Source organism: Brienomyrus brachyistius, unplaced genomic scaffold (assembly GCF_023856365.1).
Source record: "Brienomyrus brachyistius isolate T26 unplaced genomic scaffold, BBRACH_0.4 scaffold358, whole genome shotgun sequence".
Classification (NCBI taxonomy): domain Eukaryota; kingdom Metazoa; phylum Chordata; class Actinopteri; order Osteoglossiformes; family Mormyridae; genus Brienomyrus; species Brienomyrus brachyistius.
In genome coordinates, this window is record NW_026042633.1 from 105,549 (window position 1) to 132,382 (window position 26,834).

The window sequence follows — 26,834 nt, forward strand, 5'->3', positions numbered from 1 at the left end:
GGACCTGGCGACCGGTGTACACAGAAAACAGAAAGAGTTTAACGCCGTGAGACAACAGCTTCGCTCCATGGGGATCCGGTACGGCATGATTCCTCCCGCGCGACTGATAGTGACATACAACGGAAAGTCTCGCATCTTTAACCAGCCAGGTGAAGCGGAGAATTTTGTGAAGGCTCTGAGGTCAGAAAGTGGACTGGGTTGAGAATGTAATCATTGACATGCTGTGTGTTGGCATGAAGGAATAATTACTGAGCTTTAAGTTTTAAAAGAAGAGTGAAAGAGAAAGGCCAATTTGTTATATTTGTTTATCGGTCCAGAGGCTTACAGCTACTATTAGTAGCCTAATTTTCTTAATGTATCCAATAACGAGTTTTTCTGTTTATGTAGCGGGGTGGGGTAGGGGGGAAAGGTGTTTAGGCATAGTCGGTTGATCCTCACTTTTGGGTGGAACAACCTTTAGCTGTTAGACAAGTACCAGTATATATAGGGGGAGGGAAATGGGTACCAAAGTTCAAGTTAAAGGGGTATGTTCAATACTTATTGTTGTGGGTGTAGTTTTTGACATTCAGATGTTATTTGTTTCTCTATCCTTTAATATTTCAAATGTGTTGGGAAGCTCATTTAGTGCTGTGTGTTATGTCTGGTGGAATAAGAATTAAAATTTCTTCTTGGAACTGCAGAGGACTACAAAAACTGGAGAAGGTAAAACAAGTAATGACTAGGGTGAAATCTATGCACTCTGATATCATGCTACTTCAGGAAACACACCTGTTGTCTAGTCAAGAGGCGAAGATTAGGAGGAGGTGGCAGGGCAGTATATATTCTGCACCCTTCACCTCTCAGGCAAGAGGTGTTATGATTTTGATCCACAAATCTATACCATTCCATGTGACAAGGGTTATTAAAGACAAGGCGGGGAGATATATTATTTTACAGGGCACACTTATTACGGAAAAAATAATCCTGATAAATATCTATGCTCCAAACATTGACGACCCAAAGTTTTTTCATAATCTTTTTTTGACAGCATCATCTCTGTCTGGTAGCTTTATTATAGGAGGGGATTTTAATTGTACATTGAATCCAGAATTGGATAGGAGCTCAGGTATTGATTTCTCGCATCCTAAAAGTAGACAAACTATTCAACATTTTATGAAAGAACTTGATCTGAGGGATATTTGGAGGGATATGAACCCCAAGGTCTTAAAATTCTCCTGCTACTCAAATACACTTTTTTTTTTTTTTTTTTTTTAGTTTCTGGCAATATGAGGTACAAAATAAAGGATTGTCACTACGATAGCATTTTAATATCTGACCATTCGCCAAACTCATTAATATATGAAGATTTAAGACTAAAAAGAGATCCCCCTAGATGGAGATTTAAACAAAAATAGACTATGCAAATAAATATTTATTTTGAAACTAATACGGATTAAACGTCACCCTGCACAAGGTGGGAAGCATTTAAGGCCTACTTAAGAGGTCAGATTATTAGTTTTACAAGTTATAGAGCAAACCAAACTTATAAGAAAACAAAAAAGTTGGAGGCGGAGATTGAGCTGCTTGAGGGAGAATACTTTCAAACCTTTTGTCCAAGAGTCCATCAAAAGCTTTTATTACTAAGAACACAGTATAACGAACTTTCTGCTTCTAAAGCAGCCTCACATCTTTTGCGTCTTAAACAATCATTCTATGACCAAGGGGAAAAGCCCGGGAAATTATTAGCCTGGCGCCTCCGACAATTACAAAATGAGAAAAACATTACTTCAGTTGTAAACAGTGATGGACAGATCATTGTTGACCCTCTAGGAATTAATGAAACTTTTAAGTTTTTTTTTTATGAAAAACTATACAGCTCAGACATAACACATATGGGACAAGAGCAAAATCTCTTCTTAGATACCCTTCAGATACCTAGCATTTCAGAACTAATAAGTGCAGACCTTAATACACCTATAACAAAGGAGGAAATATCTATAGCAATAGATCATTTGAAAACAGGTAAAACCCCAGGCCCAGATGGGCTGCCGACAGAAATTTATAGGAAATTTAAAACTAAATTGCTGTCCCCTCTTTTTGACATGTTCGCGGATTCATTTGAGAAGGGAATCCTTCCGGCTTCATTAAGAGGAGCTCTGATAACTTTACTACCCAAACCAGGTAAACCGTGCAATAAATGTGGAAACCTAAGACCAATAAGTCTTCTTAATGTGGATTTAAAGATACTTTGTAAAATTTTGGCTCGAAGACTGGAGAGATTCTTACCTGATCTAATTCCCTGTGACCAGAATGGGTTTATTGCAGGTAGACAGGGATTTCATAATGTGAGACGAGTGTTGGATATTCTTCATAATCAGGAAGGAAAAACAGACAATGCTTTACTATCACTGGATGCCAAAAAGGCCTTTGATAGAGTTGAGTGGCCCTACTTATTTGAAATATTAAAAAGATTTGGCTGTGGGGATAATTTCTGTCGGTGGATTAGACTTCTATATAATGAACCATATGCTGAAATACTGACAAATGGAATTATATCTAAACCATTTGAAATTAAACGGGGATGTAGGCAAGGGTGCCCTTTGTCCCCCTTATTGTTTATTTTAGCAATTGAACCGTTTGCCATTGCGGTGCGGTCTCATAAAAACATAACTGGTTTATCAGTAAATCAACAGGAACATAGAATTGCTTTATTTGCAGATGATGTCATCCTTTTTTTGGAAAAACTGAAAGATTCTATCCCAGCCTTGTTGGATTTATTACACACATTTGGACGGATATCAGGATATAAAGTGAACAAAGAAAAATCTTCATTAATGATACTTAACTCAGAAGAGAGAAGAAGTGCCGGAAATTCTTTCCAATTCAAAATGGTAGACTGTTTTACCTATCTCGGGATTAGGATAGTGCCATGTTTGAGAGACATTGTTGGAGCTAACTACACCCCTATGATAAATTCCATCATCTCATCTGTAGATAGATGGAAACCCTTGCCCTTGTCACTTATAGCAAGAATTAATGTTCTTAAACTAAACATAATGCCCAAACTTCTGTACTTGTTCCAGAACATTCCATTGTCACCTCCTGCTAATTTATTCTCACACCTGAAAACAATTTTTGTACGTTTTTTGTGGAATAATAGACGACCGAGGCTGCGTTTATCACTCTTGTACTTACCGTATGAAAGAGGAGGCCTCAAATGTCCCAATCCACTTTGGTACTATTGGGCAGCTCAATTGAGGACTATGATGTATTATTTTACAGATAAATCCCTCCCGCCTTGGATGAATATTGAAAACTGCTCGGTACCTCTTCCCCTTCCCCAATACCTATATTCAGCAAAAGTCAAAATGTTGAAAAAAAAGACAAAAAATCCTATAGTCAGAAATATGATTATAATCTGGTATCAGGTTAAGAAATATCTGGGTGAATCCACCTCTCTCGCACGCTTCAGCCCAATATGGGGTAATCATTTTTTCCCTCCAGGCAGAGCAGACCCTGGTTTTAGGAAGTGGGCTGACAAAGGTTTAAAGACAATAGGGGACCTCATGGGATCAGAGGATGAGACTTTGATGTCATTTGAGGAGTTGATTGCCAAGTATGATATTCCATGCAAACATCGATTTAAATATCTACAAATGAGAAACTTTATTGGATTATCTCAAAATCAATGCTTGTCAATCCCTCCGTTATCCACATTGGAAACAGAAATGAAAAAAGATTGCTTTGGAAAGGGAATAATCTCCAAACTATATAATATATTAGTAGAGGGTTCCCCTGAATCTTCTTTAGGGAAACTTAATGCCTGGAGGGAAGACTTACAGGAGGACTTATCCTCCGAAGACTGGGAGGAGGCATGTGCTGAAGCACAAACACAAACTACCAGTACCCGTCTTAAAGTACTGCAATATAATTGGCTAATGAGGACATATGTGACTCCAGAAAAGCTTAATAAGTATAATGGTGATAGCCCAGACTTGTGTTTCAGGTGTGGAGAGGAGAAAGGGACATTCTTCCACTGTATCTGGGAATGCAATAAAGTACAATTGTTTTGGAAAGAGATCAAACAAGCTCTGGATACTATATTGGGTATACAATTAGATCTTGACCCTAAACTATTTATTTTAGGTTTATATCCTGATGGACATCTTATGTCTAGAAAGATAATTACCGCCATGGACTTATGTCTACTGTTAGCAAAAAGAGTCATAGCACTCTCATGGAGGAAGACCAGTAAACCAAAACTCATTAACTGGATAAAGGAACTGTCCACAACTTTACCTATGGAGAAAATTACTTACATTGTCAAGGGAAAACTGTCACTTTTTCAAAACATTTGGGGTCCCTTTATGCAATATATGGAAAATGTGGATCTTAGTAGTATTGTGAATGAGGCAGATGAGATGTAATTGATGTCGGCCCTCTGCAGCTTCCTAAACTAAATAAATTTGAGTTTGTAATTTTGAACAATACAGAACAGTACAATTGAGGTGGAGTTGAGCAACCCTTGGAAAATAGAGAAACTTATTTGTTGTTGGGGTTTTTTATTTATTTATTTATTTATTTATTTATTTATTTATTTTTTATGTTTTTTGGGGGTTTTTTTGGGCTTTGTGTTTTTCTTTTATTTGATTAAGTTATTATTTACAGGTCATATTTTGTACTTCCACCTAAATATTTTTCTATCATCTTTTAAATGTCTGATTTGCAAGGAAGGTTGATTGATTGTTATACAATAATTTAGTTGCCTTGGATGCTCCTTTCGATGTGGAAGCACTCAAACTTCTGTAATTTCTGTATTTTTTTAAATTTTAATAAAGATATTGTTGGAAAAAAAAGGCCTAGATGAGGTGAATGAATGGGCTTGTCACTGTGTGGGATGGCCACACCCCTTCAGTACTATGGCCTTATTTGTAAACATATCCAGTCCTGTGATACAGGCCCTCTCATATTCCCTCTATACATGCTTCCTTTGGGCTCTATTTGTGAACGTTATTATGTAAAATATCATTGCTATGCTGGTGATACGCAGCTCTATCTGCCATTAAAACCTGGTGACTGCTGCTCTCTGGTGGCCCTTTCTAACTGTCTGGAGGATATTAAGAACAGGACAGCAATGACTTTCGTCCAGATTAATGAAAACAAGACAGAGGTAATGAGTTTTGGTCACTGTTCATGATCTCAGAGAACAATTAGGGCCTCATTCAGAAAACTTCCAGTCACATACTAAAAATCTTGGTGTCATCTTTGATTCATCACTGAGTTTGATAAACAAATAAATGCTGTTGTGAAGGGGTGTTTCTGTCAGCTGAGTTCAATAGCCTGGCTTAAACCACACCTTTCAGCCAAAGACCTGGAGAGTTACTCCTGCTTTTATCCTGATTGGGTTACTGCCGTTCTCTGTACCCAGGTTTACCAGAAGCATCTTTATTCTGACTACACCTTGTTCAAAACGGTGCTACCAGGCTCTCAACAAAAAATAGACACCAAATTTCCCCTGTGTTGGCTGCATTGCATTGGCTACCTGTTAAGTTTTGAGAATTTCTGAGAATACAGTTTAAAGATTTCTTATTTCTTTCTAAGGCGATACATGGCATAGGTCCCCAGTCCGTCTCGGAGCTAATTCAGCCTTACACCGCTTCTTATTAGATGCATCTCTGTACTGACCCTGCACACACAGGAACACATTTTATTTATCTATTTAATCAGACTATTCTGCTTTGCACATCATGTATTTAACATTTATAGTGATTTTATATTTATTACTAGATTATTGTATAACTTTTGCACTGTTTTTTGAACTTGGTTGTTGCTTAGTCTTGTTTTTCCATGGAGCACCATTATACCAAAAAGAATTCCTTGTAGGGTCAACCTACTTGGCAATAAACCACAGTCTGATTCTGATTATTTTTTGTGTAACATTGTGTAACATTGGCCAATGTCTCTACTTTTACTATATATTTATATTATTTTGACCTACAGCACTTTGGCACAACATAGATTGTTTTTAAATGTGCTATAGAAATAAAAATAATTCAACTTGATATAGAAACATATTTCAAGTCATCCATCTTGCCGAGATGGGGGTTGCGCTGTGACCCCTGGTGGACAAATTATGCAGCAACAGCACTCATATCATGGTTGAAAGTTCTGTCTTCAGTCTCTCTGTTTCTTTTTAGTTATCATTAATTGGCCATTATAAACCAAATGCTGATAGCGATTTATCACAGACTCCTGCATTAATGAATTAAAATATTCATGATGAATAAAGAAGATGAATTGGCGCTAATGTGTATTTTTACTGTGTTATTGATGAGATAAATATTACAGTACACGGATCGCTCTGGTATCTCAGAAATTGTCTCCATTTTTTCATACAAATTTATCATTAGTACAGTAGTGCTTGCAGTTCACAAATGCTTTGGCCTACAAACAATTTGGTTCGCAAAAACTAAATTTGGTCAATGAACAAACTCGACCAGATTCCTTTTTTTATACTAGTGTAACACCGGCGGGGCGCATATCCCAGCATGCCCCGCGTACAATTGTAAATTGAAGGACCACGACAGGCACCCAACAAGCACCGAACCCAAATACACAGATGGGAAACACAATGTTGTCAGAAGCTGAACTGCGAAATGCAGATGCAGTGATAGATTTACACAAACTAAATACACGTTAGGAGCGGACAGGGTATACACACAAGACATGGGCAAAGTGTAAAGTGAGGTAGACCTTCAACAGCACGTCAGTCCATTGCAGGGCAATGGAAGCTGGAGAAATGCCATGTGAACAGCAGAAATGTGGTCATACAGGATGTGAGGGTGAGACTGTGTGCTGTATACAGAGGGTCTGACCTCACGGCTTTGTTTCAGTCTTTAGTATTGTGATGACATTGTGATAGCCCAGTGATAACTATACTGGATGGGTGGTACCCCTTCAAAGAGCAAGGGGAGATGGGATACCATTGTGGTATGCAAGCAGGTCCTCAGGGTTGTCACACATGTTTTTCTGAGGTGTACACTGCTGGTTGCTTGAGCCCCTGGATGAGACACTGGTCAGTGCCCTGCAGAATCGCTGTGGGCAGTGTGAGGACTTCTGCCCTCTCAGTTAAACAATAGGTGCAGGGACTGAGTCAAATGAGTCTCTCTGCATCCTGCTTAATGATATCAAGGGGTTGTGTAGGCGTGTCTGTGCTCACATGGCTCTATCAGTACAGAGTGAACTGGCCAGGGATCAGTTTATCTAGACACTTAACCCCAGATAGCTCACATTCAGACACAGCCAACCCCTCTGCGTCCCTAGACGAGGCCCTGGAACTGGCTTTGGAGAGAGAAATTGTGGGCAGCAAGGTGGCGGGGAACGAGGCGGGAGAAATCAACCAAGCTGTAAACGCCAAAGGGCTTGGAGGACCCAGGCCCTCAGGTTTACTTCCTGGAGGCAGACTGCCTGTAGGCTGACAGGCAGCAGCACCCCCCCCCCACCCCTCAATCCTCAGACAGTGTCCCAAGTTCACCGCCACCCAGGGTTCCGCCAAGGGCACGCATAGCCGGGAAGATGTGGGCCAACAAGGTTAATTTCCGGAACTTCCTTGTTGACACCGGGGAGGTGGCCCTGCTGCCACCTGCTGCAGAGGTGGTGACTACGGATTGGACTCACAGAGGCAACTTCTGTCACATACCCACCATAGTGATGTGAGTCGCATGTACTGCCCTAGTCCATACAGGTTCCACTGCAACCCTGGTGAGACCAGACACTGTCTAGAACTGACATTGGTGCAGGTGAGAACAATGACTGGTGACCTGGCCCCTTTAAGAGGGACGGGGTTGTTCCCTTTTGACATGGGGGGTTTAGTTGTGAATAGTAACTATGTGGATGGCTGACATGCTCGATCCCTCCATCCTGGGCCTGAATTTCCCCCGGAGCACGGCATGTGTGCTGGACTTTGGGCACAACATGCTGAGATTCCCTGCGGTCCATGTGTACAGTGGGGCCGCTGGCCCCGCAGCCTCTGCAGCTGACTGCCCACCCCTTACTGCCACTGGGCCTGTACCTCCACATCAGCTAGAGATCCCTTCCTCTGCTACAGTCACATGGGCCCCTGAGCCCACATGTGTCCCCTCCAGTGTAGCGCTGCAGCCTCACTCACTTCACTGGAGTCTAACGGGGTTTATCAGAGCGACTTACCTGAAGCTGCCATTGGAGGAGCCCATGATGACCACACGGTTGCCCTTGTGCCACTGCAATCCCACTGCCCTGGTCCTCTACCTCACACCATTGATCCCCTGCCCCACCCATACGGTTGTGTGCCTCTTCAGGTTTGCAGCCTCCTCCTGCACTGAGCGGCCATTTCAGAAGTTTAATTATTTAATTATACAGTAATACACACGTTTCCAACCATTAAAAACATTATCCAGACTTAAAGTCACTTGAATAAAAATATTTAAAAACTTGTTAGCATTTCAATATAGTATCTGGTTGGACTGTGTACTTCCTCTTTGTTTACATGGTTAACATAACACTCACAGCACAAAGTATGCTGTCCTCAGCATTCGTATCTCCGCAACATTCCAAAGATCCATCATAGGCCTTTAGTCTAAAAACAAGCTAAAATGGTCACTGAGAACCTTTGCGTCCATTGATTTCCATCAGCTGTGTTTGGAAAGTTCGAAAGAATTTCTGAGGCTACTGAACAGAGCCAGGGTTGCCAGCTCTCACCCATCTGGTGTGACACTCACACCTTCAGACTCTCACGCTCACGCAAGAAATCTTATTAAATCTTAGGGCAAATCTATATTATTTCATTATAAACCTAAAATTCGCTATATCAAATGCACTGGGGTACTTTGAAAACCCTGCAAACTATTTACAAGGTAATAAAACTGTTACGTACATGTAAATCTGTGTGCATACTTGTTTCAAACTGAAAATCTTATGCCAGCCAGCTAAACAAATTAGACAACCCTGCTACAGGGCTCTCTGTTCAGTTTTCGCTGAATGCTAAGGCTTCCCAGGCAAGCTACTGACCCTCCAAATTTCACAGACCTCTCGGCCACCCAGTAATCTGTAACTTTAGTGCTGAAAGCCTGACAGTGAGTGTATCATGTGAGGCAGCTGTGGAAATACAGACTCTCGTCTGTGCCACAAAAAACCTTCTACAGCGGCAATGTGGGATCTGTGCTCTCCGGGAGCATAACTGCTCGGTACGGCAGCTCCAGCTCTGAGGGCCGCCGAGTCCCGCTGAGGGTGATACGATGCGCCCAGAGAATCACCAGGACAGAACTGCCGCCCTGCATAAGTCCCCGGGGCCTTATGGCCGGGACTGAGAGGCCGAGGAGAAGCTTCTACCCCCGGCCAGTAGGATCATTAACATCACAGATTAAAAGCTAAAATATGCTATAACTACAATCTGTACTTTAAACATTTCTACATATTTTTTATACATTTTCATCTTTACTTTTTATATACCTTTTATTGTTATATTTTCTTATTATCTTTCTGTAGTTTCAGTACTTCTTTTGTTAATTCACGTTGTTTAATTTTGATGTCCTTTTACTAGTGTGTTTATTACACCGACTGGAGTAACGACAATTTCATTTCGCTGCCAGTGTACCACTACATTTGTACGACAAATAAAAATCTTGAATTTATTGTGTTACCCCCATCACATTGTTTAATGTGTTCCTCATGAATTTCATTGTTTTTCTCAAAATAAACACGTATTCCAATTTTGGTTCTTGCAACACATTTCCAAAAAAGTTGGGACAGGAGCGATTTAGGGCCAGTAGTGAGGTAAATTGGTTAAATAATGATGTGATTTGAAACAAGTGATGTCAACAGGTGATTGTAATTATGATTTGGTACAAAAACAGCACAAATACGTGAGAAAATTATTGAAATGTTTAAAAACAATGTTCCTCAAAGAACGACAGGAAGAGATTTGGATATTTCACCTTCATCAGTGCATACCATAATTAAAAGATTGAAGGAATCTGAAGCAATTTCAGTGCGTAAAGGACAAGGAAGCAAGCCTAAGTTGAACTACCGTGATCTCCGATCCCTCAGCATCCCACTGCATCAAGAAACGTCATTCTTCTATAAGCGATATGACTACTTTGGCAAACCTTTGTCAAGTACCACTGTTACGATCCTCAGTCTAGGGTTGAGGACCGCCAGAAAGGTAAAGGGAAAGGAGAGGGGAAAACGAGACAACCAGGGTATGGGAAAAGGGAACACGGGACACAAAGGGATCTTTTTTTGTATTTTTTTATGTTTATTCACAAAGACCTTCACACACAATAGGGCAACAGACTTCGGGAGTGACACCGGCAAAACAATAAACAAAACACCACTAACGAATACGTCCCAAACTAAGCTAACTCTAAACGAAAAGAAAATGACACAGACTAATCCTAACTCCCTAACCAAAACACAGAATAAGCAACACGTACGCAAACCAAAACAGCCGTCACTCCCTACGCACTTAACAGAAACGGACATACAGAACACCAAAGCCGAAACACAGTATCCGAGGGGCGAAGCAAGAGAGGAGTCAGGAGGAAGGCAATAGATCATAAACCAGAAAGCAGTCAAAACCAAAGGCAAAGGTACAGAGGGATAAGGCAAGAGACGAAAACCGGAAAACCAAAAACTGTCATACACGATCAATCACAAGAACACAAGCAAACCAATACAGCAAAAACCAACTATGAGCAGAGCTCCCGCTACTCTCCCGCGCCGGCCTTTTCAACTCACAAACGCGGAAGTAGCGTCGAGGCTCGGGGCGTGGCCAGGTCCGGGAGGCGGAGACGAAGGCAGCCGAACAACAATCAGGACAATCCCCCCCCCAAACCTTACGGCACGTAACACCCCCCCACACAAGAGCGAACCTGCCAGGTGTTCGCAATCCTCCATAACTGCGGGCATACAAAATAAATAACAAGTAACTAATAGACAGGAAGAACCGGAATCAGGCTCGGGAGAGGGCGTCAGCCACGAGATTAGTGACCCCTTTTTTATGTACGATCTCTAAATTAAACGCCTGGATAATGAGAGCCCAACGCATTAACCGCTGGTTAGTGTTACACATCCGAGCGAGGAAAACCAAAGGATTGTGGTCTGTATACACCACTACCGGACGAGCACTGTCCCCTACATATACTTCAAAATGGTGTAAAGCTAAAAGGAGGGCTAGGGCTTCTTTCTCGATTGTGCTATACGCTAACTGGTGTTTTAGAAATTTCTTGGAGAAGTAGCATATAGGATGGTTCAACCCGTGACTGTCTTCCTGCAGGAGGACGGCACCAGCACCCAATCCCCTGGCATCTACTTCTAACTTGAACGGTTTGGCAAAGTCGGGGGCAGCTAGGACGGGGGAACTACTGAGCAACATTTTCACCGAATCGAAAGCACTCTGGCAGTCTGGGGACCACACAAATGGCACCCCCTTACGAAGCAAGTGAGTAAGGGGCATGACAACCTCTGAGAAATTTCGGCAGAAACAACGGTAATACCCTGCCATCCCGAGGAACCGCTTCAGCTCTCGCGGCGTCTTCGGAACGGGGAATAAACGGATAGCCTGGACTTTTATGTCCAGGGGCTTAACCTCGCCTCGACCCACTAATTTCCCCAAATAGCTGACCCTGCCCTGTCCGAATTCACATTTTTCGAGGTTGAGCACCAGCGAAGCCTTTTGTAACCGAACAAACACCTGTTCAAGGGAACTCACATGCTGTTCCCACGAGTCGGAATAAATCACCACATCATCTAGGTAAGCCTCACAATTTTGGACACCACATAATACTTTATGCATCAGCCGCTGGAAGGTGGCTGGGGCATTCCGTAATCCGAAGGGCATGACTGTATATTGGAGGAAGGTGTCAGGGGTAGCGAACGCGGAAATCTCTGAAGCACGGGGGGTCAGTGGAACTTGCCAATAGCCCTTTAATAGGTCCAACTTAGTCACGTATTTTGCAGAACCGATACGGTCAACACAGTCTTCCATACGAGGCAGGGGGTAAGCATCTGGACGAGTCACGGCATTAACCTTCCGATAATCCGTGCAGAACCGGAACGTCCCATCCGGTTTGGGAACAAGCAGGCACGGGGAACACCAAGGACTATTGCTGGGAACAGCAAGACCCGTCTCTACCAGGTAAGCGGTCTCTCGAGATAACACAGCTCTCTTCCGGGGGTTGACCCGGTAGGGATGCTGCTTAACGGGAGCGTGATCACCAACGTCGATATCATGTTCTCCAGCAGGGGTACGCGAAGGGGTATCAGCGAACAGGGGTCGGAAGCGATCTACTAGGGACAAAATGTCAGTTTGGGCTGACCCAGGTAAGTGGCTGAGCCGGGACGTAAGGTTTTGCAGAGCCTCTGAGTTAGGAAGGCGAGCACAGGGGAGACAATTCCTACCGAGGTGCAAGTCATCAGTCTCTGGCGAGTACTTACTGAGAGACACGACGCCCACAGGAGCGGGGACCGGAACAGAAGTAGGCGAGGGGACGGGGACCGAGCGATCAAGGTACGGTTTCAACATATTTATGTGGCACACGCGAGTCTTCCTCCTACGGTTTGGGGTCTCTACAACATAGTTGGTGGGGCTAAGCCTTTCTAGTACAACATATGGACCTGAGAATCGGGCGCTAAGGGAGGAACCGGGCAACGGGAGAAGGACTAAGACACGATCACCAGGTTGGAAACACCGGGGTTTTGCAGACTTATCAAATTGCCCTTTCATTTTCTTCTGTGCTATTCCCAGAGACTGTCGAGCCAATTCCCTAGCTGTCGACATCCGGTCCCGAAGGGATTTCACAAACTTGGACACATCCTGCGTAGAGGAGGACGCATCGGGGGATAACCACTGCTCCTGTAACGCCTTCAGGGGACCTCGAACAGTGTGGCCAAAGACAAGTCCAGCAGGACTAAACCCGGTCGATTCTTGGACAGCATCGCGTATTGCAAAAAGTAGAAGGGGCACTCCCTCATCCCACTCTCTCCCTGCATCTAAACAAAAGGTACGAAGCATATTTTTGAAGGTTTGATGGAAACGCTCCAGCGCCCCTTGGCTCTCAGGGTGATAGGCGCTGGAGACGGTATGACGTATTCCTAGCTCGCGAACAACTTGTGCGAATAACTTCGACATGAAGTTCGTGCCTTGGTCGGATTGCACACACTTAGGCAGCCCAAAAGTAGTGAAGAACTTAATTAACTGCTTTACTATGACGGGAGTCCGGAGACTACGGACAGGAATAGCTTCCGGGAAACGAGTGGCGGCACACATGAGGGTGAACAAATACATGTTACCCGAACGAGTTTTTGGCAATGGACCTACGCAATCGATCAACACACGCTCAAAAGGTTCGCCAATAGCCGGTACCGGATGTAATGGAACCGGTACAATAGCTTGGTTCGGTTTACCTACCAGCTGACACACACGACAGGTTTTACAATATCTCTTCACGTCCGTATTAACACCTGGCCAAAAAAAATATGCTAAGAGTCGATTTAAGGTTTTTCTAATTCCAAGATGCCCCGAACACGGGTGGTCATGAGCGAGAGACAACACATAATCCCGATATAACCCAGGGACTACCACCTGAAATACATTAGCCCACTCAAAAGGCGAGTCCGGAGGGGTCCATTTCCTCATTAATACCTGGTTGCGGTAGAAATAGGCTGTGGGGTGGTTCTTTAATTCTTTCTTGTTCACAGCGGAGGTACGACACGCTTCCAATGACAAATCCTCCGCCTGTGCCTTGGTCAAAGCGTCCGTAGTGGAAGGGACCTCAGGGGACACAGCAGGTTCCACGGAGACCAGGGAGTCCGAGTCACAAGTCGAAGGTGTTGGGTCGGACATAAATGTCTCAGCCAGCTGAACGTCGGCGAACTTGCGCTGCTGGGCCCGTGTCAGCACACAAGCCAGGAACACCTGGGGCAGTTCCGCCGCAACGTCATCGGCGCAGATCTCCGGCTCTGGGGCAACTTCAGGAAGGGGAACGATCCTTTTCCCCGCAATGTCATTCCCCAGAATGAACGTGACCCCTGGAACAGGTAGCTGGGACTGGACCGCAACACGCACAAGTCCGGAGAAATCAGGAGTACATAAATATACAGTATGCAACGGAACCGCAGCCACACACAGATCGATACCTTGCACCAGTACGTCGGTGCCACAGTAAGTGGTACCATCTAAAGGTAAAATTCCTTCAATTACGAAAGACTGGGCCGCTCCCGTATCCCGTAGGATAGTTACCGGGTGACGTACCCCGTCTTCACCGAGCGACACAGAACCAGGAAACACAAATGGCTGGAATGTAGGTTCAACAGTTTCACATGTCGGTAATACATTAACACGAGCTGCGATCTGCACCTTTCTGGTCGCTGCACGGGTCTCTTTACGTTTAAGAGCGGGACAAACAGAAATTATGTGACCCACCTCATGGCAATAGAAACACTCTCTTTTCTCTACAGGTGGTGAATAAGAAGCGGACGAAGGAGAGGATATCACAGGACGGGAACCGAGTTTGCGAGGCAAAGGGGTTGGGGTAAACACAGTCTTATGGGTCAGAATAAATTCATCAGCCAGAGTAGCAGCTAAAGCTAAACATGTTACCTTTTGTTCATTCAAGTATACTACTACCCGATCATGAACACAATTTTTAAATTCCTCTAACAGCAATAGTTCCTTGAGTTGCTCAAAGTTGGTAACACCACACGCAGCACACCACTTGTCAAACAACAAAGCTTTCTCACGGGCAAACTCAACATGGGTTTGGCTGGCGGTTTTAACCAGCTTCCGGAAATTCTGCCGGTAAGCCTCAGGTACTAATTCATACGCCCTTAATACGGTAGCCTTAACAATGTCATAATCAAGACTCTGGGCTAACGCCAGAGCCGAGCAAACTTCCTGAGCTTTCCCCACTAACTTGCATTGCAGAAGCAATGACCACAAATGTCTAGGCCAGTTCAAGGTCGTAGCAATCTTCTCAAACATAGCGAAGTAAGCATCCACCTCATTCTCCCGAAACACAGGAACAAGAGCGATATGGCGACTAACATCAAAGTCAGAATTTCTACCTCCAATTTCCTGGGAGACTGGTGAACCTGAGGGAGAACGAAGGCTAGACCGAGGAGCGTCTGGGGCATCAGCCTGGTCACGGGCGGGCAGGTCGGCTTGAGGGGTTGTACGTGGTGATTGTACTCGACGCGGAAGGGGAACAGGTTTTTGTTCACCCATACCCATTCTGCGCAGTGCCACCTCCTTGTCAGCTTCAACCTCCACTTCCCGGACACGGAGTAACTGAGCCTGGTACTCCTGCCTTTTAATCTCCAGTTCCAGCTCCCTAAGTCGAATTGTCAGCAGCAGATCCTCCCTCGCTGAGCGTGGATCGCCGAGATCCATGCGGATCCCTGTTCCCAGATCAACGCTGCTGGCTTCCGCCGTAGCTGTCAACGGTACGGAAGTGGGTGCAACACTCGGCGAGCCGCCTAACTCGGGTAGGATACCCTGCCGAATCAGCTCGTCCTGCAACGCTTGCTTTATAACCCGCTTAGAGGCTTCAGCGGGGACCGAAACATTAAAGAAGTCTGCTATTCCTAGCAGATCGTCCTTACGGCACTTATCAAACTGTTCGAGTGTGGGGTAGAGGGTGAAAGCAACGAGATCGAACCGAGCCATTTCCACCACACAACCAGACACCCCCCCACACAAAATAAACCGCCAGGCAAACACCAGAAAAAAGAAAGGAACGGACGAGCCCCCAATTTCTGTTACGATCCTCAGTCTAGGGTTGAGGACCGCCAGAAAGGTAAAGGGAAAGGAGAGGGGAAAACGAGACAACCAGGGTATGGGAAAAGGGAACACGGGACACAAAGGGATCTTTTTTTGTATTTTTTTATGTTTATTCACAAAGACCTTCACACACAATAGGGCAACAGACTTCGGGAGTGACACCGGCAAAACAATAAACAAAACACCACTAACGAATACGTCCCAAACTAAGCTAACTCTAAACGAAAAGAAAATGACACAGACTAATCCTAACTCCCTAACCAAAACACAGAATAAGCAACACGTACGCAAACCAAAACAGCCGTCACTGTTTCACAGACCTCTCGGCCACCCAGTAATCTGTAACTTTAGTGCTGAAAGCCTGACAGTGAGTGTATCATGTGAGGCAGCTGTGGAAATACAGACTCTCGTCTGTGCCACAAAAAACCTTCTACAGCGGCAATGTGGGATCTGTGCTCTCCGGGAGCATAACTGCTCGGTACGGCAGCTCCAGCTCTGAGGGCCGCCGAGTCCCGCTGAGGGTGATACGATGCGCCCAGAGAATCACCAGGACAGAACTGCCGCCCTGCATAAGTCCCCGGGGCCTTATGGCCGGGACTGAGAGGCCGAGGAGAAGCTTCTACCCCCGGCCAGTAGGATCATTAACATCACAGATTAAAAGCTAAAATATGCTATAACTACAATCTGTACTTTAAACATTTCTACATATTTTTTATACATTTTCATCTTTACTTTTTATATACCTTTTATTGTTATATTTTCTTATTATCTTTCTGTAGTTTCAGTACTTCTTTTGTTAATTCACGTTGTTTAATTTTGATGTCCTTTTACTAGTGTGTTTATTACACCGACTGGAGTAACGACAATTTCATTTCGCTGCCAGTGTACCACTACATTTGTACGACAAATAAAAATCTTGAATTTATTGTGTTACCCCCATCACATTGTTTAATGTGTTCCTCATGAATTTCATTGTTTTTCTCAAAATAAACACGTATTCCAATTTTGGTTCTTGCAACACATTTCCAAAAAAGTTGGGACAGGAGCGATTTAGGGCCAGTAGTGAGGTAAATTGGTTAAATAATGATGTGATTTGAAACAAGTGATGTCAACAGGTGATTGTAATTATGATTTGGTACAAAAACAGCACAAATACGTGAGAAAATTATTGAAATGTTTAAAAACAATGTTCCTCAAAGAACGACAGGAAGAGATTTGGATATTTCACCTTCATCAGTGCATACCATAATTAAAAGATTGAAGGAATCTGAAGCAATTTCAGTGCGTAAAGGACAAGGAAGCAAGCCTAAGTTGAACTACCGTGATCTCCGATCCCTCAGCATCCCACTGCATCAAGAAACGTCATTCTTCTATAAGCGATATGACCACATATGACTACTTTGGCAAACCTTTGTCAAGTACCACAATACGTAGTTACATCCACAAATGCCAGTTAAAACTGTACTGTGCCAAAAGCAAGCCCCATCTTAACAGTGTCCAGAAGCGCCGTCGGCTTCTCTGGGCTCAGAACGCATCTGAGTTGGACCATCACACAGTGGAAACGTGTACTGTGGTCAGATGAATCAGTATTTCAGGTATTTTTTGTGAGAAATGGATGCCGTGTGCTCCAGACCAAAGAAGAAAAGGATCACCCATACTGTTACCAGCAATAAGTCCAAAAGCCAGGGTCTGTCATGGTATGGGGTTGTGTCAGTGCCCTTGGCAAAGGTAACTTGCAGTTCTGTGATGGCACCATTAATGCTGAAACGTACATAGAGATTTTGGAGCACAATATGTTACCTTCAAGAAGACATTTTTTCCAGGGACGCCCATGCATTTTTCAACAAACAATGCGAAACCACATTCTGCACACATTACAAAGTCCTGGCTGTGGAGGAAGAGGGTATGGGTACTTGACTGCCTGCAGTCCCGACCTGTCTCCAATAGAGAATGTGTGGTTCATTTTGAAGCGCAATATGTGACAACGAAGACCCCGTACTGTTGTCCGCTTTAAGACTTGTTTGCAGGAAGAATGGGACAAAATTACACCTGAAACACTACATCACTTGGTGTCTTCAGTCCCTAAATGTCTTTTAAGTGTTGTGAAAAGGAATGGCGACATTACAAAGTACTAAATGCTTTACTGTCCCAACTTTTTTTGAAATGTGTTCTAAGAACCAAAATTGGAATACGTGTTTGAAAAAGAACAATGAAATTCACGAGGAACACATTAAATAATGTGCTGTTGTATTGTTTTCAATGTAATACAGGTCAAAGATAATTTAACAAAGTGCTGTTTTCAGTTTGATTTTCATTTTACATACCATCCCAACTTTTTCTGATTTGGCGTTGTAAAATGTGAACACAAAAGCTTTTTTTGTGTGAACATTATAAAACAGATTAATTCGTATTAAACAATTTCAAAGACATAGACATCTAATATGTGTGTGTCTGTGAGAGAGAGCATTTCAATTAATGCCTATAGTTCAATATTTGTTATATGTGCTGAATTTCATGGTCATCATTTTGGAAAAAAAGCTACCTAAACCATACGGGACTTAGAAATGGGTTAAAACTGACAGGACGATACCAGATATCAAATTGTATAGTTAGGATGAATGTACTGTTAAACATCAGCACCATTGGAGGAGTCATGCATGGTGAGGCAGGGGGATATCTGTACATTAATGGGCGATGCATTACTGGGGATCTTTGGCGCCACCTTTTGACCAGTTACAGTCGTCATCAACATTAAAAAAACATTTCCATTTCCACTGCGTGAAAAAACAAATTGCACCCTATTTATAGAGTGGGAGACTACTTTTTGCAAGGATTTATATCTCCTGAAATTGCTTCTTCACAGATAAGCACCAGAATGTTCTTTTCCCAGATGGTAGTAGGGACAAAATCTCCTAACACTGATAATTCTGACCATACACAAATTTTTATTTTTCTGCGTCTTGCGATTTTATCGTATCAAAAATAACCAGTAAATCCTATTATTATCCTGCTACCCCCACTCTACCAAAACTCATGAAATGATATGATACATTTGGAGGAGGAAGATTTCTAATTGATCCTTTATACCCACCAACCAGACCAGTATAAGAAGCTGTATGATGTAAAGCCTCTTTAAATGGGTACAGACTACTTCCGTTTATTGTAATAAGTATCTCATAAATTTGACTTTACACTTTTGCATGGTATTGATAGATTTTGAAAGTTAATTACTTAACACAATTCTTATTAAAATTGTTCATTATACAACCTGAATGTCTCAAGGTAGCACATTAGTACAAAAGACGCTGTATGATGTATTATTGTAGCAGTCAGATGTTATTTTAACCAATGTACAGGTTTACCTTTAATTTAATTCTACAAACATAATCAAAATCACTTGTGAAAAAGACATTTAGTCATTTACTAAGGCAGATACAACCTGTGGAAGCACAGCTAAAAGCATACCATCACCCATTATAGAGTGACCCATTGTCTTTGTAACTGAGTAATCACAACTAAGTGCAATTTACTATAATGAAACTGTACACAGAAACTGTAAAGGCAAAGGTAATTTATTATGATGAAATGCTTCCAAAATGCCCAGTGTGCTTCAGCGTTTCTCCTTTTCTCCAGTCGTCGACAGGTCCTGTGTTTATTAGGTGATCTGTGATGTAGGAGATCCTGAGAATGACTGCTGCTCCAAGGATGATTGGCAGGTGGCTTTTCCCAGGAACAGCGGGCTGGAGATGTAAAGGTGGGATGGAGAAAATAAAGTGTAGGGGAATACAGAGTACAAACAACCATAAGAAACACACGGCCCATGGCCATATGTCCACAAGACAACCACCCGCCCAACCCGAGAGGGAGCCTACGAGGGACTAAGGGGGGCCCAACCCCTGTAAAAGGAGGTCCGCAGAGGGGGGACAGACAGCGAGCCCCCCAGTCCCTCCCGCAAGCCCTCCACCGAGGGAAGCGGGTCCAGGGCCAAAGGGCCCCATCAACCGGGAACACTCCCCTGGCGGACGGTCCCCCCAGTCCGCTCCCCGGCAGGACGGATCACCGCCCACTGTAGCGACCCGGCACGTCCCCCCCCTCCCCGACACTGCAGGATGATCTAAGGGAGACCCATACAAACAAAGTGCACCCCCCCCCCACCACCCAGGAGCGGACCTGCGTCAACTGGGGAGCGGCAGACCCCCCGCCCAGCCCAGACCGAACCCTACAATTCGCCTAGAAGGGCTCAGAGCATCCCTAGATACCCCGGACCGCCTGCCAGGGCCCCACCACGGCGCAGCAGAGCCAAGGACCACCCAGCCCGCAGCCCACAAGAGGAGACGGCCCACACCGGCCAGGGCCATCTTCTACCTGCTGGGCCACCCCACACGCGCAGGGCCAGAGACAGAGAGTTAGGGGGGACCCCTCAGCCCCCACTGATTCCCCGTCCCATGTTAATGTGAAGTGTGCATGTACAAGTGTGAGAGAGTTGTGTGTTTATGTCTACAATGCATTAAAATTAGTGGGTGCAGATCGAGTATGAGGGCCCCACCACTGGCAGATGGCAGAGTCCCCCATCCCCCTCCCTGCACCCCAAGGCCCTAATGTAGCATGGACTGTGTATATAACTAAAGTGCAAAAAGCAGGTGAACAGTCGAGGCACGGGCACCCCACCGCTGGCAGACGGCAGAACCCCACCTGCCTATACCCACCTCCTCAGCCCTAGTGTCATGTGGTGTCTAATGTGCAAGTAAAACCTCCTCACTGCCCCTCAAAGCTCTAGTGTTGTATGAAATGTGATGTCCGGCCCAGGGGAGCAATAAGGGCGTGCAGGAGTGGGCCCCCCCCGGCACCGGGGCCAGATCCCCGACTGGCCCCGATTAGTCCTCATCCCCGACCCCACACAACCGGCAGGGGCGGCCAACCGAGGGGGTTCAGGGGCGCCACATTAACAATTGTTAATAAACATTCCACTATACATCTCAAAATTTAGCACACTTAATTCATTATCTTTGATACTGTTTCAAACATTTAATGTTCCCCAAACAGCAGCAGAAGAACCACAGCTTCATCTTCCTTGTATTTTGGCTCTTCTCTGTGTCAAGAGCTCTACAAGCTCAACTTTAATATTAATTTTCCACCACTTCTACATCTTCTATCTATACCAGACCCACATCTATCTCTACACCGCCAGTTTCCTCTCTGAAGAGTCTCAGAAACAATGCCAGCATTGCCTATCACTCTCACACCCTCCCCTCCCTTACACCAGTCCGTCACACCTCCCAGTCCCCCCATAACCTCCCCAGCCTGGACAGTGGGGGGTGTCGCTGGTGAGCACTCCTCCAAACCTTTCCTCTCTCCCCAGTCGATCACCTCGTCCCACAGGTCCCAGGCTCCCCAGTGCTGGTCGTTGGTCCAGGAAACAGCTTTCGGAATTTTCATTCTGGTTAACATAATTAACTAGCCGTCTGTGATACTCTCAAAGCCAAACTAGACACTGTGTATTTTCAACGTACTCCAGACATTTGCTAAATGCTATTCACCAAGAATGCCTATGGAAAGGGATGGAGCCTTCATTGGCTGCTCGTGGCATCGAGGCTACTCCGATAGAAGCGGCCAAATTGCTAAAACTGTTTCACAACCTATACAGTAACGCTGGCGAAATCAGGACGCTGCTTCGGTACGTTATAACATCGCCATGGTAATGAACCCAGCAAACGGTTAATCTTACTTCAACAACATGGGACATTTAAAAAGTAAACGTATAGGGGCTCTTTTCAGAATAACATCTTCAGATGAAACGCATTACGACAGACCGGATGAGTAAAACCAATCATATCAACCATAAGGCTTGTTGTTTTTAAGTTTAACACAATTATTTTCTCTTACAATTTAAATATAAACAATCACATTACGAAAAATGGCCACAGCATCTACAGTTTAAGCTACTAATTTTAAATATATTTCAATTATATTTTGCGGCAATATTTGCATGAACTATATCACGACATACAATGAAATATATAATTAACTATGCTAACAAAACATAATCTGAAGAAATAGCAAGAAACATAGGAAGAGATGCTTCTCACCGCTGCGCCATCGCTCTGTCAGAAAGTTTATGTTCAAACTGCACTGATTTTGTTTCTATGGAAACCAGCGAAATTTTTCATTGGTCGAAAGGATGAAGATATGTACTGACGCCATTTTCAACGAATGAAAACGAGAATTAATTGTCAGGGCGGGACGAATTTGAAGGTGAACCAATCAATAGTAGTATGTTTAGCTCGTGCTTGTTTTGGCTGAGCGTGATTGGATTTGTTGATCTAACCGCCTTCAAGCCCGTAAACCATGTATCTACTTGTCAATGGGAAACCACGCAGTTCTGTCTATAAATACTGACTGTAATTTTTTTATGACATTATGTCTTTGCTACGCAGTATTACGGTAATGCGTAATACCGCGATGTTTGGGGTGCCCCGCTGTTTTTTTTCCATAGCTGACGAACGCAATTAGCATTTTAGCCACGTTGGTAGGTACGCTTTTGAGAAAGAACACTATAGTTCTTGTTATTCACATTCTGTGTCCTGGTGTTTTTAATTTCTCATAATGTGAACAATGATATGTCATATACAAGTTTTTTGAGAGACTAAATTTTGGTTTGATTTATAATTTATTTAATGGTAAATAAAGTTCTTATATAGCCATTTTAGAATTAGTGCAGTCTTTCGTTTAGAATTAGCGCAATATTCTTAAAAACTGCATGTTCAAACCAAACGCCATGCCATAATAACTGCTTTACAGATATTTCTTTCAGTAATCTATGGAGGGTATACTGTAGGTAGGCCTGTTTGTGTGTGTGTGTGTGTGCGCGCGTTTGGGTGGGTGGTTATGTACATAGTGCTATAAAAACATGTTATTTTGACTTTGTAGGGACATGTTTTCGTTCCCGAAAGTAAGAAGATACTGAATTTTATTAAATTCTTTGAATGCAGCCAAAGGAATAATTCAAAAAGTCTTGCATTTTATTTGGTTGCTTACTGTTACTGCTTGGTAACTACTGCAATGTTTAAGGTTGCCATAGTTAGGATTGGGGTTACGCCCATACAAATGAATGGAGAATCCCCACAAAGATTCAAATACCTACTCTGTGTGTGTGTGTGGATTAGGTGTATATTACATTGTGGGGACCAAATGTCCCCCACAATGTGACAAAAACCTGTTATTTTGATGTTTTGGGGGGCATTTTCAGGTACTCACAAAGATCTGTAAATACAGTCAAAAAACTAAAAATGCCAAAAGTCTTGTATTTGGTTTGGTTACATATGGTTAAGGTTAGGGGTTGGTAGGGGTTAAAGTTGTCATGTTGGGATTACAGTTTTCCCCATAGAAATGAATGGAGAGTCCCCACGAAGATATAATTACACAGCTGTGTGTGTGTGTGTGTTGTGTGTGGTATCAGATCAGTCCCTGAGAGTTCAGTAGTCAGGCGCCATGTTTCTGAGTCTGGTTGTGGAGGCCTGAATGCTTTTCCAGATGCCAGAGTGAAAAGATTATGTGAGGGGTGGGTGCGGTCATCCACAATGTTGGTGGCTTTGCGGATGGAGCGTGTGATGTGAATGTCCATGATGGAGGGGAGAGAGACTCTAATAATCTTCTCAGCTATCCTCACTATCCGCTGGTCTTATGATCTGAGGCGAGGCAGTTCCCAAATCAGACCGTGATGCAGCTGCTCAGGATGCTCTCAGTAGTTCCCCAGTAAAATGTTGTGAGGATGGGAGATGGACTTTTCTCAGCTTCCGCTGAAAGTAGAGGTGCTGCTGTGCTTTCTTGACTATGGAGCCTGTGTTGAGACAAACTTGTGTGTTGTTTTTGTTTGTCACATAGTGTAAAAATTGCCTAAGGAATCAAAAATGTGGTTCCATGGGGTTCCAGACAGTGACCTTTTTTGGAGACAGTGAGACTAAATTTTATACCTAGGTGCACCAGTTATGACATTGGTCAGGTAGGCTGTGGTCTGTTAGTTGGTGACAAGTGGCTGGTGATCCATGCAACCCAAGCAGAAGTGAGCAGAACTTGTATCAGCCAAATAGACAGGAGAAAGCGGATTTTTCATTGGACTTCAGGACTCCTGAGTAACAGATAAAGACAGAGAAACAGCAAAGTTATGGAGAATCAGGAAGTAAGTGCCAGTCTGCGCAGATCTGAGGTCAGTGAGACACACATAAGGCTCCTCTGATGCTCCTCTTCATCCGCTGATGGGCCTCCAGGTGAGAATCACAAATCAAACATAATAACAACTGACACAAAGGCCTGAGGTCAGACCCTCTGTATGCAGCACACAGTGTGTCTGCAGTCTCACCCTCACATCGTGTATGATGACATTTCTGCTTTTTAGATTAAGTGCCTGTCTGAGAATAACTTCTGCATCATGCTAATTATTTAGCTGTTTCGTGCTCATGGGCAAAAGAAAAATGAGGATTAAGTTAAATATATCAGAAATAAATTTCTAATGTGGCTCAAGGCCACAGTAAAGTGGACCATCACATCAAGTAAGTACAAAACAGCCTTTACTAATACGCTAAGGGTTAAAACAACATATAAGATGTGCATAATCTGACAGTATATCAGCGTGAGAGCAAGGCTGGCCCTGGAAGTGGTGTGCATGCAATGGCAGAGCAAAGTTAGAGACACCCGCTAAAAACTTTCATTTCATCTCACTTGCTCCTTTCTTCTTTTTCCTTCTTTTTTTCCCTCCTAATCTGTCCATCCTCTTCGGCCAGCTCACCCACTGCATCACCATGCCGCCTAAAAATGAAATAAATAATTTTTTTAAATTTAAAAAATGAAATCGATCAACATGAGAGGCCTATACAGAGTTTATAGAACCCCTCATGGTAAAGCAAACATGTTTGTCACAGCAGTGCATTCAGACCATGATTCTGCTAAAGCTGCCGGACAGGACAAAGGGAAAAAAAAGAAGAAGGTGGGGGTCAGTGCAGCAGTGGGTAGTTCAGGTCCAGAATGTAAAAATCCAGACCAAGATTTAGTTTCAACCAAACAGCTGAGTACTCTGTATCAGTGTCATTCTTAAAGTCGTGTTTCAACTTCTGGCAAAGTTCTCCCAGGAGCCTATCTCTGTTGTATGTACAGTCGGCATGTAATTCATTCCTGCCCAGGTCCCTGACAAACAGTTGGAGGCAGAATTACTTGTTATCAGAGTATGTGAATTTTTACACACACCAGCAGCTGTGACAGAATAAGATATTTCCTTTATACTGCTGCCACATAGTGGACACAAAGAAGACTGCAGTCAATTCTAAAATCAGTCAGTCAACATGCTACCACCACAGACTATAATCGGGAAGTGATCAAACTTCATGGAACAATATGAATATAAACAAACAGATGTAGTAAGTATATTGTGCAAAATGTATCTTCATCTTAACTACGCTGAATGGTGGAGTCCCAGAGTAAGTGATCCTCACCTGGAGGCCCATCAGTGAAGAAGAGGATGAAAAGGAGCATCAGAGGAGCCTTATGTGTGTATCGCTGACCTCAGATCTGTGGAGACTGACACTGACTTCCTGACTCTCCTTAACCTCACTGCCTCCCTTTTTGTGGGTTTTAAATGTTTAAAAATCATCCATCTATCTTTGATTTTCATAAACTGTTTGTGCACTGATGCATTTCCTGTCTATTTCTTGTCTGTAAAAAGGAAAACAGTTTGATGCTGCTGTTGTCCTGCTCTTACCAGGAATAAATATTTTGATTTCATCTAGAATCTTATCATTTTAGAAACATGATTTCATAACAAAATTATTGATAGCTGGTCTTCACAGTGAATCATTCATGCTCACAGATTTTAAACTACAAACAAATTAATCAAATAAGTCTAGTTCTTTTCTAAACTGTTACTTCCTCATATTGCAAATGAGCAAAGAGCAGTGAAATCAGACTTATTCTGAAAAGCAGAAAAGTCGTCATACAGGATGTGAGTGTGAGACTCTGCAGAAACACTGTGTGCTACATACAGAGGGTCTGACCTCAGGCCTTTATTTCAGTCTTTATTATGTTTTATACAGTTTTAAAATGTCACTGCAGTAGGTCCTTTTCATATGTGTGGATCAGCACAAATCATGAGGTCCGTTAGGAAGGTGTCTGTATGACAGGGGTGGGGGTATCCTGGGGGGGGGGGGATGGGTGGGGGCAAAGTCAGGTAATTCACTTCATCTGGGTCTTATCAGCAGTCCTGTGTTTCTCTCAGCACCACAATGATGTTTCACACATAATGGGGTCCGTGGGCCTCCTCAGTTATATTCAGGCTTTCAAAGTTCTTCAATCATAAAAAGTCACATGGATCTGACACTCTGACACTGTTATATTAATTTGTTTAAATTCATTGAAAATACTATATATTACAGCTAGTATTTGGATCCGTCTGCTCTTTATCCGTTCCTCACTGGCATACCTGGGTCTTTGTGCAGTGCTTTCCGGAAGCATCAGAACCATTCATAAGGGAATCTATGTGTGGCTGCCCTCTAGTGGATACACAAAATTCGGCTACTTAAGTAGCTTGACTATATTTCCCTCCTAGTTTAGTTTAGTTCCTAATTTAATTTAACAGATGAAACTGAAGGCAGAGCTGGAAATTAGTTTAGTCATGACTTCAGAAGTTACGCTGACATGGGATTCTGTACAATCAGAGATGAAGCTGCTGGATGGGATGGTCATCGCCTGCTTTTTCTGACTGATGTAGGTCTGGATGTAAAGTTACAAACTGCTTAATGTGTATCAATCTGTTTTATAATGTTCACACAAAAAAAGTGCTTTTAATGTGTCTGCACCTTGTATCTCCCACAATGTGCTTCTGCATTTGATATCTTCTTGACTTGGGGATAAAGAGATTTAACTGGATGGATTTTACTTTTGTGAAGCACTACAGTCCAAAGCTGAACTGATTGTTCAAAGCTTTTTGGTTTTTAAGCAAAACTACTTCATTTAATTTATCTGAAACCCACTTTGCGCCTTTCTAGACTCAACAAAG

The 26,834-nt window shown here is 43.4% G+C and overlaps 1 protein-coding gene and 1 long non-coding RNA gene across 2 annotated transcripts in view; one reads left to right on the forward strand and one right to left on the reverse strand.

Annotated features, from left to right (window-relative positions):
- Positions 1-13,954, forward strand: part of LOC125728831 (uncharacterized) — a 109,739-nt gene extending 95,785 nt beyond the window's left edge. Inside the window, exons 3-8 of the mRNA XM_049005514.1 lie at positions 11,291-11,455; positions 12,063-12,151; positions 12,256-12,336; positions 12,472-12,523; positions 12,761-13,016; positions 13,714-13,954. Of these exons, the coding sequence (XP_048861471.1) occupies positions 11,291-11,455; positions 12,063-12,151; positions 12,256-12,336; positions 12,472-12,523; positions 12,761-13,016; positions 13,714-13,776 (706 nt within the window). The 3' untranslated portion in view covers positions 13,777-13,954. The remainder of the gene's footprint in view (positions 1-11,290; positions 11,456-12,062; positions 12,152-12,255; positions 12,337-12,471; positions 12,524-12,760; positions 13,017-13,713) is intronic.
- A 5,393-nt stretch (positions 13,955-19,347) lies between these two features.
- On the reverse strand, positions 19,348-21,335 carry LOC125728833 (uncharacterized). Its single transcript, XR_007389411.1, has 2 exons — positions 21,136-21,335; positions 19,348-19,533 (listed from the first exon to the last, which is right to left on the reverse strand). It is a non-coding gene; the product is annotated as an uncharacterized LOC125728833 (long non-coding RNA).
- Between the last annotated feature and the right edge of the window lie 5,499 nt (positions 21,336-26,834).